We start from the raw sequence: 15,441 nt of genomic DNA, 5'->3' as shown, positions 1-15,441 counted from the left end.
AGGATTCAGATTTATCCTTTGAGGTCTCTGTAGTCAAGGACAAAATGGATAGAAAAGCAGAATCCCTCTTGAAAAAAGGTTGAGAGGCTTCAGCTTTCTCTTTAGGGCCAGCCCTAGACTCTACTTATCTGGCCAAGAACTTTGCTGGCTGGGTGGATAAGCTAGATGAATTTCTGTCCTCTGATACCCCGGTATCTCAAGTATGTGAGGCCCTTCTGTTTATTTTCGAGTCTATAGCCTTTTTAGCGGATGCGGCAGCAGAGGGTGTTAGGGCTAGAGCTACTGCACTTAAATTCAGCTCGCAGAGCTTTGGCTTAAGGTTTGGGAGGGGGCTCTATCCTCTGTCTCTAAGCTTTGTGACCTGCCCTTTGAAGGCAATCTGCTATTTGGATCAGGGCTTCAGACAGTTTTTTCCTGTTCCATGAAGAAAGGGAGTAAATTTCCTGTCAGATTTCAAGGCAAGGGTTCCTTTTGGGGCAAACGAAGACGCAATTCAACTCCAAAAGGTCCCAATCTGGCAAGAAGCATTGGTCTTTTGACAAAGGCAAGGGAGGAGCTTTGTTTGCTTTTCGAGATTCCATGCCCAAGTCAGATAAATGACACCAGGACTGAGGTAGGGGGAAGATTGCCCCTGTTTTACGGGGGGTGGGAACAAAAGGTGAATGCTTTTGTGCTTCAGATCATAAGAGGGCTACAAACTGGAATTTGTCTCTCCCCCTCCCCAATATTTCCTTGCAACAGGTTTGCCAAAGCAGAGGAAGGGCAGACGTGCTTTTGGTAACAAGTGTCCCGTTTAGCCTCACAGGGTGCCATTTTTCTGGTAGATCAACACTTCAGGGGGTTTTACTCATATATTTCTGGTCAGAAAGGTGTCTGGCAGCTTCAGGATGATTATCAATTTGAAAAGGTTAAACAGATTTCTCATATACAAGCGGTTTGGATGGAAAGTATCTACACGGCAAGACAATCTGCTTTATCAAGGAGCCTTCATGGCTTCCTTGCATTTGCAGGATGCTTATCTGCACATGCCCATTCACCATTCTCCTCAAAAATACTTGGGGTTTGCTATCTGCTAGAGTCAGGCATTGCATTATTGGCAAATTCAAGTGCTCCCGTTTGGTCTCTCGGGAGCCTCAAGGGTCTTTACAAAGATTTTCGTAGAAGTGATGGCAATTTTTTGTCTCCAGGGCATTTCCATCATCCCTTACTTGGATGACCTGTGGCTGAAACAGATTGTAGGGTCTCCAAATATGATAGCCATTTTCTTGACTACCTAACCTTTCGAGACCCTGTGTAAATATGTGCCCTGAATTGTGCCATGCTGTACCCTATACTTATACTCCACTAGTGTGTGGTAGTGATGGAAGCAGTCGTTGGGGCAGAGACCAGGTTGACCAGGACAGGAGGGACAAAAAAGCAGGTGTCATGCCTAATTCCATGTCTGCTACAGAAACATGTATTTTTGGGGTGTCCTTTGGGTTGGGGGTACCAGGAATTGCATCGGAAAAATGCCTCTCATGCAGCCGGTTAACTGCATCTGTGTTGGGGGTTTGGGTCACAGCACATTTTGGATATAATAGGGCCGTGATGATCTCTCCCTGGAATTTTAGGAAGGATCCACTTCATCCAGTTGCTTTGTAAAGCATTATATAGAACCAATTGAAATACAGACACTTTTTGTACCAGCGTCTGGCTTTTTGGGAAACGAAGTACGGCTTCATCATCTGGTCGTCAAGTCCACCCCTCCCATGTTTAGGTTATAGTTGTGGACACAGAGGGGCTTCTCAACACCAGCTGCTGTGGCAATTTGGATGGTCGTGTCTGCATGAATGGAAGACAGAACGAAAACATCCTGTTTGTCCAACCACTTCTCTGCGAGCAATTCCTCATTTCTCAAGCAAGCTTTTTCCCCCTTTCTAAGACGGTATTTACAAGCCGTTTGGGGAAGCCCCAGTGATTAGGTTGCATGATGCCACATGCGCCACTTACAAAATTGTACAAATGTCTAAATAGTGGCACGCTTGAATAAAAATTGTCCACGTAGAAGTGGTACCCCATATGGAACGGATGACACCAAGTCCCAAACTATCTTGCCACTGCTCCCCCTGTAGACTGGGCATCCAGGGTGGCTCAATGTTTTTCCCTCGTAAACCCAAAACTTATATGTATAGCCTGTTGCCCTCTCACAGGTCTTGTACATCTTGACCCCATATCTGGCACGCTTGCTGGGAAGAAATTGTTTGAATGCACGGCAGCCAGAAAAATTTGAGGGACTGCTCAGATGTTTTGCTGGGGGTATAGACATCTGAAAATTTTTGGTTAAGGTGTTTCTTGAGGGGCTGTATTTTGTGGAGCCAGTCAAATTCAGGGTCACCCCAAAAACAGTGTAATGTCGTTGAAATGCATAAAACGCATATATATCATATCTATGCATGGTCATTGCAGCAGAGAGCACAGGCATATGATGAATGTCTGTGGACCAATACAACAGCAATTTATTTATTTTTTTTTTTTACTAATGCCCATGTTGAGGGTTAGGCCCAAAAAACTTTAAATTCTGAAACTGAAATGGGCTTCCATGCGAATGGTCTGGGCAAGGTCTGAATTTGGGTTGGCGGCGATAAACTGTTGTGCATATAAATTGCTTTGATCCACAATCAATGCATACAGATCTTCTGTGAAAAACCACTCCAAAAAATCAAGGGGAGTATTTAAATATACTGTTTCCACCTGAATTCTGGGTTGGGCAGTGAATGCTGGAAGTACGGGTGTTGCAGAATTTGTGGGCTACCAGTCGGGATTTGCAAGCACATCCAGACTATTACTAGGGGCTCTATGGACCTGTGTGCGAATTCTTAGTGGCTGCAGGACAATACTTGTGCTCGCCACTGCACCAGCTTGTACTGCACTTATGGGACTCTCCATGTCACCAAGTGATACTGCAGTGCTGGCATGTGAAAGCCCAGGATGTACTAGGCTACTGGTGTTCGCCAGTTCACCAAAATGTAGAGCGGCACTAGTACTGGCACTCTGCTGCATATGAGAGTCATCATGCGTTTGTAACATCTCAGCAAGCTGGGAAAGGGGTCGGGTGTGCCTGATCTTAGCAGGGACCTCTTCTCCATCGTCTGAGCTATCTGGCAGGATGCCGCTGCTGTCCACAGGTTCGTATGCTGAGGCTGATTGTGTCAGTGAATCTTCCCCTTTGCTCTCATCTGACATGCTCAGAATCCTGTAAGCCTCTTTACCAGAGTACCTTTCCATTGACGTTTTGGCCACTAAATTTATATGTACCTAGTGCAACTCACGGGGGAAAAAGAGCACCTGGCTGTCGGGACTGCTTGAACCGACCATCACTGGCCTAAATCAGATGATTGATCCCTTGGATAAAATCACAGCACCCACTCTGGCAACTCCAGTGATTAGGGGGAGTGGCCAAGTGCTGCGGTCTGTCAAAGGATGCGGCAATCGGGGCTTGGGAGCGAGCCCGCATGAGTGCCCCCATGGGAATCGGCTGCACCAACAAGAGAAGAGGATCCAGGGGCACCAGTGGGGGGGACCCGAGAAGAGGACTGGGGCTCCTCTGTACAATTCTATTGCACAGAGCAGGTAAGAGTGTGTGTTTGTAAAGGAAAATTAAAAAAAACAAAAAACAAAACCACTTCAATAAATTAATGGTACACACTATGAGCTATTCCATGGAATTTTGATGATGATTCACTGGTTTGTGTGAGGAACTCCTGGAGTTAGCCAGTGTGTGTTGGGTTGAGGTGGATCACTAGTGAAGAATTATAAAGTTAAGCTATTGTTGACCTTACCTGTTAGTGAGGTCCACCGAAATAGGTGAGAATCCAAGTGATTGGGCTACCGAAATAGGTGAGAATTCAAGTGATTGGGCTACAGAGGTGTGTGAAATGTATGCACCTGGGATGGTGAATTTTTTTGCACATGTCCAGTTTTTCTTGTGCATGATAGTAGTGTGGCTCACTTTTTGTTTTGGACTTCAGTGTCTTGAAAAAGTATTCGTACCCTTTGAAATTTTCCACATTTTGTCATGCTACAACCAAAAACAAATGTGTTTTATGTGATAAACCAACACAAAGTGGCACACAATTGAAGTGGAAGGAAAATGATAAATGGTTTTCTAAATTTTTTCAAATACCTGAAGTGTGGTGTGCATTTGTATTCAGCGCCCCTGAGTCAATACTTTGTAGAACCACCTTTCGCTGCAACTACAGCTGCAAGTTGTGTGTTTTTTTTTTTTTGCACATCTAGAGCGAAATTTTTCCCTGTTTGCAAAATAGCTCAAACTCCGTCAGATTGGACGGAGAGCGTCTGAACAGCAATTTTTAAGTCTTGCCACCGATTCTCAATTGGATTTAGGTCTGGACTTTGACTGGGCCATTCTAACACATGAATATGCTTTGATCTAAACCATTCCAGTTCAGCTCTGGCTGTATGTTTAGGGTCATTGTCCTGCTGGAAGGTGAACTTCTGCCCCAGTCTGAAGTCTTTTGCAGACTTTAACAGGTTTTCTTTTAAGATTGCCCTGTATTTGGTCCATCCATTTTCCCATCAACTCTGATCAGCTTCCCTGTCCCTGCTAAAGAAAAGCATCCCCACAACATGCTGCCACCACCATGGTTCACTGTGCTTTTAGGCCCAAAAATTCAATTTTGGTCTCATCTGACTAGAGCACATTCTTCCGCGTTTGCTGTGTCCTCCCACATGGCTTCTCACAAACTGCAAATGAGACTTCTTATGGCTTTCTTTCAACAATGGCTTTCTTCTTTCCACTCTTCTATAAAGGCCAGATTTGTGGAGTGCACAACTAATCATTGTCCTGTAGACAGATTCTCCCACCTGAGCTGTGGATCTCTGCAGCTCCTTCAGAGTTACCATGGGCCTCTTGACTGCTTCTCTAATGCTCTCCTTGCCCGGCCTGTCAGTTTGGTGGATGGCCATGTCTTGGCAGGTTTGCAGTTGTCATAATCTTTCCTTTTTCAGATGGATTCAACAGTGCTCCATGAGATGTTCAAAGCTTGGGTTATTTTACAGAACGGCTTTATACTGAGATTAAATTACACACAGGCGGACTCTGTTTACTGATTAGGTGACTTCTGAAGGCAATTGGTTCCACTTGCTTTTAGTTAGGGGTATCAGAGTAAAAGGGCTGAATACAAATGCACGCCACACTTTTCAGACATTTTATTTGTACAAAATTGTTAAGACCATTTATCAATTTCCTTCCATTTCACAATTTTATGTGCCACTTTGTGTTTGGTCTATCACATAAAATCCCAATAAAATACATTTACGTTTTTTGGTTGTAACATGACAATGTGGAATTTCATGGGGTAGGAATACTTTTTTCCAGGCACTGTATATGGACATTGTATCCAGTCTGCATGACTGAAGCAAAAAGACACTTTATTGCTTATGTAATATATATTTGAGATCACCTTGAAACACAGGAACATGTGGTTTTAAAAGAGCACTGCATTGATGTTAATCTGTTTTTTATACTGGGATAGATTTACTATAACTGGTGCACTCAGAATCTGCTGCAACTCTGCATGGTAGCCAGTGAGCTAACTTCAGCTTGTTCAATTAAGCTTTGACGAAAGAAACTGAAGCTGATTGGTTTCAATGTAAAGCTGCACCACATTTTGCACTCTTCAGTTTTTCACAGGGGTGTTCAGTGTCATTTTGTACACAATATTGGTGCAGATATTAAGTTTAGTCATATTCTTACTAGTGCTCGGGTATTTTTATATATTTTTTTTTAATACAGGGTTGTCAAATATATTCTAAATTTGCTTATGGTATTCATAAAAAGAACTGTACTCTATGCACAAAAAGACAGGAAGAGGGCAAAGGAACTAGTCTGCAGTATTGCCTGCAGTCTCCCTTTCCCTATAACACGTTTATGCTTTCACTCTTTGTGGGAATGGCCATCTAGAAATGGGGTTTTTCCTTCCTTGTGTTAGAGCATCCAGCAAGAGAAAAAGTTAGCAAAGTAATGACATCCCCAAATGTTGCTCCAAACATCCTGGGACTAACAGGCAGAGGCTTCAGTGACTAAGATCTAATATTGTAGATATGAGGCTGTAAACACAGGTGTGCCTAGGCATACTGGCATACCAGGATGTTCACTGCTGCTGTACAGGAGGAAATTAAACAAAAGGTACTATTTATTTTCACCACACTACTTGGCTGCAATTCAATTCTAAAATAGCTCAAATCTTATATTTTGTGTTCAGGTCACTTTAAGATGTACAGTAGAAACGGACAGTTTTTCACATATTCGGAATCTAGACCCTCCTGTTGTGCTTCCCTGCTACACTCAATGCCAATTTTCCATATTGAGCAAGAAATCATTTAATTTCACCAGAATGCTGCAATGTGGCTAACCAATCTATAAATTTGTGCCCCTTTATATCTTTGCCAACCATTTTGTTTTGCAGGGCACAGATATCTCTCCAATGCAGTATAAGCAAGTAGTTCTTTGGATGGATGAACTGAGGTCACGCTTCCAATTTTATCCTGAAACATTCGGCTTGGCTGCTAGTTTTCTCAATCGCATCTTGGCATTTGTAAGGGTGAGTGCTCCTCCTGTGTCAGAGCTCAGTGTGTTTTTTTTGCAGTATTTTAATCATCTTGCCAGAATAGGATTTAAACGATAAGTTCACCTTTCCTAACATGTTACACCCATATTGGGGGTGTAACACATGTTACCAAAGGTCTGGCCCCCGATCCCTGTTAACGTTAGTGGGGGATCTTCTCCTCTCCGCTAGCTCCCCCTGGCCAGCCGTGTATCTCATTCACTGTGTTCTGTGAATGAACTACAGGTCCCGACAGCCTTAGCGGTTGTCATCTTGTAGTGCTCAATGAAGTGCGCTGTGGACCGCCATTGTTTTATTTTTCTTGTCAGTATATCTGCTTGCTTGTACATCCCGTATGGGCAAGCAGATATACTGACAGGTCTGCAGGAGACCTGCATGGCACCAGCGATGCAATCTGCTGACCGCCGGTGCAATGCTTTAAAGCAGGGGTCTTGAATTAAAATTTACAGAGGTCCGGTCAGCAAAATTTCCTTCCAGCAGAGGTCCGAATCTTGTTGGTGATATCGCACATCAATCCCCCGGTACATTATGATCTTTAGTGTACTGATGTCCCACAGTGTCCTCCTTTTCCCTTCACATCATGGTGCCACTTAACACAACACAGTGCCCCTTAACACAATACGGGTGGGATGTCTCTTTGCTGGACCCAACTGGGCAAAGAGACAGCCCCATCTACCACCATTACAGAGCTCTGTGTGCCGGCGGGTGAAGAGAGACTGCCGCTGTTGTCACTTCAGTGCAGCGGCTGGCCAAGGAGATGTCCCTGTGACAGCGGTGCTTCCTGTTTGTCATCCGGAGAAATCACTGCCGCTCTTTCTGTTGGCCCTGCTTTAGGCATAGCCGCACAGCGGGAGGTGAGTGGTGGCTGCTGTCTATATCAGCCCCTCCCAGACTGCGGTCGCCACTTACCTCCTGAGCGGCTTGGTCATCTTAAGCCCAGCAGCCCTATGGCCAGTCTGGGCCTGTGCCCGAGGGAGGGCACCCAGTGGTGGCGTGGCTGCGATCCAGACAGGACTTTCCCTTGGTTTTTTTGTGAACACTGCTTTAGAGGCTCCAGAAACAAATGCACTTTTTACAGAAAAAAATAAAAATTTAACTAATTTTTTTTTTCAAGCATATTTGAAACCACAAAGGAAACACAGATGAATCAAATAGCACGGAACATGTTTGTTAGTAGATGTCAAGTTCATTGCACTTACAAAAACCCCTTTAAATGCGATTGAAAGTAAATGCATTTTGCAGTGAGGGGTTTGTTTTTTTTTGTAATTTAAGTTTTGTTTTCCCTACTCCCTGCATAGGTACAGATGAAGTATCTTCGATGTATTGCCATCACATGCTTATATATTGCAGCTAAAACCAATGAGGAGGATGAGGTAAAGGCATTGTTCTGACTGCTTAAATATTTGCTTTCAGAGTTTCTTGCTTCATTTCCATGTGAAACTTCTATTTAAATGGATAGCTATGTGTGTGGGACATTGTCCTTCAACGTTGAAACATCTGAATGCATCCGGACCTAATAGATCTTGGCCATTTATAAGACCAGGTGGAGCAATAGTCAGACCTTTACCAGACATCGTGGGTTGACGCTTTCCTTTGTAGGCAAGGTCTTGAACAATCACTTAACAGATCTTAGGTTTCTCCTTTGCTCAGGTTTTCACATTTTTTAGCTTAATTCACCAGGTAATGAATCTTTGTGCATTAGGTTCCTGTCATAAATTCTAGCTTATTGAATCCTAGAATACAGGGGTGTCCTCTGCATGCGACCCAACACTAAATTGTAAACTGGCTGAAGGGATGCCATGTTTGGCATCGGGCACACATAGCTATGGCCGGCACAGACCAGCAGGGCCCAGGCACGTCAGGAGGGATGCTTGGGAGGCTGTGTTTGTTATAATACTGGCAGAACATTAAGGGTTGCTATCATACTGGCAGAACATAGAGGGACTCCTGCTAACCAAGTAAGTGCCACATGGGGGCGCTGGGGTGGGCTGCCCCCCCCCCTAAAATTTCATGCCAATACTCGGGTGGAGTATTGAAATTAACAATCAATTGAAATTCACTGTGGGAGGCCTCATCCATATGTGAAAACCAAGACCAATGGGAATTTGATACCTCCAGTAGTGAAAATGACAGCTGATTAAAATTATTATAGTAACAAAAAATCCATAAAGTCCATAAAGACCAATAAATATTTTTTTGTATTACTAAAATGGCGTAAGTAATTTTAATGAACTGTCATTTTCACTACTGGAGGCATAATTAAAGTCCCAATGGTCTTTGTTTTCACATATTGGTGATGCCTCCCATAGCATAATTTCAGTGGATTGTTTTTCCACACTCCACCTATCTGCGTATTTGCAACAGTGTCAGATATCGCACTAGTTTTATGTTGCACTCTTTTACTTTTATAGTGATCTGCATTACTTTTTCTGCTCATTAGCCAGCCATAGATGACGCGATTTTCTTTTCTGCTACCTCTATTTCCTCCAACAGTCAGTGTTGATGGGAGAATCCCTCCCGCTAGGCTATTCTCCCTGGCAAGAGAAACGCAAGGGGGAGCTGTCCCTGTTGGGAGTGCACAGTGATTATAGCAAGTGGCTGCAGCTGCTGGCAATCGTATGAAGAATCCAACAGGCTGGTTTTACCAAAGTCATACAACAATCAGATTGGTACAAATAGTCTGGCCATAGATGGTTGGAATCTCGTCCGGTTCCTGCTGAACTGGCCAGGATTCTAACGTCTATGGCCAGCTTAACATTTCAGGAGAGATGTGCTAGCAGGTGGAACCTGTGAGCACTGTGGGAAAACCAAAGAGGGCGACACTCCCAGAAGCATCTGATTACTGAGGATTTTGTGACTGGATCAGCTTTCTGGAGGTGCGGGCAGTGTGGGAAGGTAAATATTTGCAGTTTTCCAGTTATGCCTGCTTGGGGAATGTTTTTGAGTAAATGACAGGGTTACTGTAGTGTAATATTATACAAAATTAAAATGGCAGAAGTGAGCCTGGTTTTGCCAGCTCCAGCTATACATGCACATGTCCCTTTATCAGAAGTTTATCAAACAGTTAACTTCTTTCAAGCAAGGATGGCCAAACACTGATGCTGAACCAATTAATCTACGGCCAGCTTCATACAGGAGTTTCTGGAAGACTTGGCAGTGGATCAAAGTAAGAGTGTAGCCTAGTAATGGATCTTTCTTTCTCACCATGGGTATTGGTGAGAATAATATTTAGCAGACACACCTTTCCTGAGAGGCCTGGAGTATCTGATATAATACCTGGGAGAGGGACTACAGGTGAAACACTACCAGCCAGGATTGGAGTAGGATCTAGGAGTGATCCTGAAAGTGAAGTGGCCCATTGGGTCGCCTAAAGGAGGTGAGGAGGCAATTTAGCCACTGTGGATAAAGTGTCTGACACTTTCATGGATATCATCACCATCACATTGCATGATTTTTTGTTGTTTGAAGCACCTATTCATATTCATGGACTATTAGAGATTTATATTCGTGTTTTATATGTGATTTGTGTGGTCATATTGGCACTTATCACCTTTGTATTGTATCCCCTGTTTAATAGGGGTCTGTCATAACATTATAGGTTGCAGTATTTACATTTGTGGTGTTGGATTTCACTGTTGACAGGTCACTTGTGGGACCACAGGTCACATTTATTTTTGGCACGATACTTAAATTTATTTTTTACGGTTGCACAGTTTATTATTTATTCATTTATTTTAGCACAATGGTTTATATCATTTTGATATATATTTAGGGTAGCGCTGCACTAGTTTTGAGTATTCTTTTTATCACTGTTAAGGTATCAGTGTCAGCTGCTATATTTTTTAGGCATTACTTCCTTTAAGCGCAGGAGGACTCTGTATTTATTTTTTGGAAAGCCATCATACTTATCCAATGGCATGCAGTGCTCTGCATAAATGAGTACACCCCTTTTGAAAAGTAAGATTTTAATCAACATCTCAATGAACACAAGAACAATTTCCAAAATTGACAAAACTGAGTTTTATAGAACATTGATTTAGCTCATTACATGAAAGTAAGGTTAATATAACTTTGATTACAAAATCTTCAATTTTACTTAAGTTAGTTGATGCAAAAATGAATACATCCCACAACAAAAACTACGACATCTAGTATTTTTTGTATGACCTCCATAATTTGCAAGGGCAGCACCAAGCCTTCTAGGCATGGAATGAACAAGTTGGCGGCATATTGCAACATCTATCTTTTTCCATTCTTCAAGAACGACCTCTTTTAGAGCCTGGATGCTGGATGGAGAGATGCTCGACTTTTCCTCATAGGTGTTCGATTGGGTTCAAATCAGGAGATATACTTGGCCACCGAATCACTTTCACCCTGTTCTTCAGAAATGCGACAGTGGCCTTAGATGTGTGTTTTGGATCATTGTTATGTTGGAAAATTGCATGACGACCAAGGGCACGGAGTGATTATAGCATCTTCTCTACAGAGCAGTACATTTGTGAATTCATGATACCATCAATGAATTGCAGCTCCATGACACCAGCAGCACTCGTTCAGCCCCACAGAAGGACATTTCCACCACCATGTTTCACTGTAGGGACCAAGCTATTTTTTTTTGTACTCATCTTTGCAACGCCATACAATTTTGAAGCAATCGGTTCCAAAAACATTTATCTTGATCTCATCACTCCAGAGTTGAGAGTCCCAGTAGTCTTCTTTTCCAGCTTGGGCCCGGTCAAATTCTAGGTGGGCTTTTTTGTGCATGGGCTTTAGGAGAGGCTTCCTTCATGGATGACACCCATGCATGCCATTCCTCTGCAGTGTACGCCATATTGTCATGGGAAACAATCACCCAGTTTGACTTTCTACTTTAGCTAACTGCAGTGAACTTGCATGGCAATTTTTCTTCAACCCTTTTAGTCAGAAGACGCTCCTGTGGAGGTGTTAACTTCCGTGGACGTCTGGGACAGTTGCAGTTCTATCTTTGTTACTTTTTTTGTATCACATTTGCTACAGTATTCTTACTGCAAAGTTAAAGCTTTGCTGATCTTTTTGTAGCCTTCACCTTGTGTAAAGAAAAAAAAAAATGTTCTTTCTCAGGCCTTGCAACATTTCTCTTCAATGTGGTGACATTGCTGACAGCATGAAATTGGAAGAGATTTTCTTTAAGGAACACCCTTTTTATGATGAACTGTCTGCTGGACACCAGTTTAATGAATAATTAGACTCCCCTGCAGTTGAATTCTTGTCAATTAGGAGCAAACCTAAATTTTAGACAAAATCCTAAGACTTTCCTTGGTGTATTCATTTTTTTGCAACATGGTCTGAATGAATTTTGTTAGGAAAAATACTGTGTGGGCAAATTAACAAATCTTTGCAATCAATGGCCTACATTTGTTTGAGTATTTTTGTATAGTGTCCCATAAAAAATGTTTCTGAAAGGAAAGTTTAAAGGTTTTCTGACCAATCTGTTGGGGTGTACTCATTTATGCTGAGCACTGTATGTACTTTAAAATAAACCTGTCATGCTGTTGATGACCTTTTTGAAAATACTAGTTTCCTGGCTGTTCTGACCTAGTTAACTTTCATTGTTTTAGATCTAGAACAGGACGGCAGGGCACAAAAATTAAAATTTCATATATTCTTGCAGTTACTGGAGTAACAATTCCAATGACTGACTCAAGAGTGGATGTGTGAACCCAGGAACAAGCACTTGTTCCTGTTGTACACAGCATAGTAGATCCCATGTTTTTCTCATGTAGATTTCAACATCTGAGGAAAATGTGTCGCCAACCTGGGTGGTTCAAGAGAAAAACCTAAACGGTCAAACTCAGAGCTACAGCAAGCTAAACTCCTTTGTATCTGTAAAATGCAAGTATGGCCTCACCTTCCTACAAGAGCCTCTATATGGATGAATGTGCCACCCATCGCACAATCTCTAGGGTGGGTCAGGACCAAGCTTGACCTTTTTCATACATCTTCAGCTGCTCAGTCTCTTTCCTGTTTTTTTCAGTGAGGAAAATACTAATTTGATCCCCTGCAGATTTTGTACGTTTGCCCACTTACAAAGAAATGAAGGGTCTAATTTTTGTTATCGGTGTGTTTTTTTTTTTTTTTTTTTTTAAATGATAGACTATCAACCAAAAGTATTTGATCCCTTACCAACCAACAATAAATCTGGCTCCCACAGACTGGCTATGTGGTATGCAGATTAGACCTGTCAATTAAAAGAAGGTCCTCCTAATGACAACTCGTCATATAACAGACACCTGCCCACACACAGAATATTTATTCTATTCAAACCTCAGCTGCCCAAAAGACATCAGTGACAAGATTGTAGACCTGCACAAGGCTGGAATGGGCTACAAGACAATAAGCAAGAAGCTTGGTGAGAAGGAGACACCTGTAGGCGTGATTATTTGCAAATGAAGGAAATACAGAATAACCATCAATCGGCCTCATTCTGGAGCTCCATGATGTTTGCCTCATGATCATGAGAAAAGTGAAGTATCAACCCAGAACTACACGGGAGGAGCTTGTGAATGAGCCCAAGGCAGTTGGGACCACAGTCACCAAACAAAGCATTGTTAACACAATATGCCACCATGGCGGAAGCCCTGCCCGCAAGGTCCCCTTCCTCAAGAACAGGCCCATCTGAAGTTTGCTAATGAACATCTATATAATTCAAAGAAAGATTGGGAAAAAGTGCTGTGGTCAGTTGAAACCAAAATTGTGCTTTTTGATAGTAACTTGACTCACCATGTTTGGAGGAAAAATGCTGAATATGACCCTAAGAACACCATTCCTACAGTCAAGCATGGAGGTGGAAACATTATGCTTTGGGGCTGTTTCTCTGCTAAAGATACAGGCTGATTTTGCTGCATTGAGGGGCCAGTGGATGGGGCTATGTGGATGAGAACCTTCTTCCCTCAGCCAGTACACTGAAGATGGGCCATGGATGGATTTTCTAGCATGACAATGACCCAAAACATACTGCCAAGGTAACAAAGTGGCTCAAGAAGAAGCACATTAAGGTCATGGAGTGGCCTAGCCAGTCTCCAGACCTCAATCCTATAGAAAATGTATGGCTGAAACTTTGAGTTGCCAAGTGATAGCCAAGAAACCTTAAGGATTTAGAGAAGATCTGTTAAGAGTGGACCAAAATCCCTCTTGAGATGTGTGCAAACCTGGTAACCAACTACAAGACACTTCTGATCTCTGTACTTGCTAACAAGGGTTTCTCCATGTCCATGTTTTGCTTGGGGATCAAATACAAATGTTATAGATGGAGTTGCAGTTCAGTGAGTAAAATAAGTAGAGTGTGTTTTTTTTTTTTTTTTTTTCTGGATTTTTGGTTGATACTCAATCATTTTAAAATACACCTATTTCTTTGTAAGTGAGCAAACTTGCAAAATCTGCAGAGGATCAAATTTCCCCACTGTACTTTTCAGAGACTGCAACCTCTACGTAAACAATTTTTATTTAAATATCTGTTCAATAATGTAACTTGGCAAACAGATGTGGCAGTTGCATTTGGTGTTTTTTTTTTTTTTTTGCTTTTCCCCCTTCTGTTTTTACCTGGTTATCTGGCCAGGAACACGCCTATTAGTGAGACACCACTCTGGATGAAGGAGCCCAGAGACATCCTTGGACAGCAGGATTGTCAGTCTGTGGGATGGAGGGTGTTGGTGTATCTAAATCTGCTAGTACATCTAACAAATTGAAGCCAAACTCCAGCTCTCTTTTATGGGTCAGTTTTTCATTTTATGTGCCCTGTTCACACCACAACACATGCAGATTTGTTCTGCACAGGAATCTGCAACATGTATGCAGTTTTCTGTACAGGCTTGACATCAACATGGGACATATTTTTTTTTTTATGTCCAGTTATTGGGCACAAATAGAAATCGCTTTTTGTTTTTTCAGAGCCAAAAATTGATGGAACAGGTTGGAAAAAATCTGCTGAATGGATGATTGAAGGGTTAATGCTTCTCACCTGTTTAAAAATCAAACTGTTAGTACTGTGCATATGTGACAAAAAACGAAAACTGATTTATGTACATTCAACAATTGATCGAAATTTGGTTATTGCATGGTGGCAATATGGTTTACTCTTATGACCAAGTGTTTGTTATTTTGGAAACGAGTTTGAGTGTTTGTTTTTTTTTTGTTTTTTTCCCCCAGTTAGTATATGGTTAGCATTAGATGACAGCTTCCTTGGCTCAAAAGGACTGGATGGTTTAGTTTTACATAAATAAAAAGATGATCATTGTAAGCACCCCTGTCTGTAGTAGATGGTTTCTCAACCCTGTAACTGCTAAATCTACAGGAGAGCTTGTTCTTTTGAAAAAGACCTAATTTGGAACATGCAGTTCAGTTGTGGGCACCAATTCACAAAAATAACATTGAAACTGGAGAAAGTGCAGAGAAGGGCAACCAAACTGATACGAGGCATGGAGGAGCTCAGCTATGAGGAAAGATTAGAACTGAATTTATTCTCTTGAAGAGGAGATTAAGGGAGGATATGATCAACATGTATAAATACATCGGTGGTTCATATAGTGAACTCAGTGTAGAGTTATTCACCCTGAGGTCATGAGAGGACTAGGGGGTACTCTTTACATCTGGAGGAAAAGAGATTGAGCCTGGGTTCACATATATGCGGTGCGGTATTTCGTATGTGATCCGCACAGGAGCAGCACCGCATTCCTGCGCAAATCGCGTGCGATTTGTGTGCACTGCAATTTGGAGCTGTACATTTTGTATGGCTCTAATCGCACCCGCACCAAAAAGGTGCAGGACCCTTTTGTGGTCC

At 42.3% G+C, this 15,441-nt stretch overlaps 1 protein-coding gene across 1 annotated transcript in view; it reads left to right on the top strand.

Annotated features, from left to right (window-relative positions):
* Window positions 1–15,441, top strand: part of CCNI2 (cyclin I family member 2) — a 55,592-nt gene that overhangs the window by 38,370 nt on the left and 1,781 nt on the right. Inside the window, exons 3-4 of the mRNA XM_089673051.1 lie at window positions 6,468–6,602; window positions 7,925–7,999. Coding sequence (XP_089529177.1) covers window positions 6,468–6,602; window positions 7,925–7,999 — 210 coding nt within the window. The remainder of the gene's footprint in view (window positions 1–6,467; window positions 6,603–7,924; window positions 8,000–15,441) is intronic.

The sequence above is a fragment of the Staurois parvus genome, unplaced genomic scaffold, assembly GCF_062004578.1.
Source record: "Staurois parvus isolate SC_StPar_1 unplaced genomic scaffold, SC_StPar_1.0 ptg000133l, whole genome shotgun sequence".
NCBI lineage: Eukaryota > Metazoa > Chordata > Amphibia > Anura > Ranidae > Staurois > Staurois parvus.
This window is presented reverse-complemented; position numbering and strand designations above follow the sequence as displayed.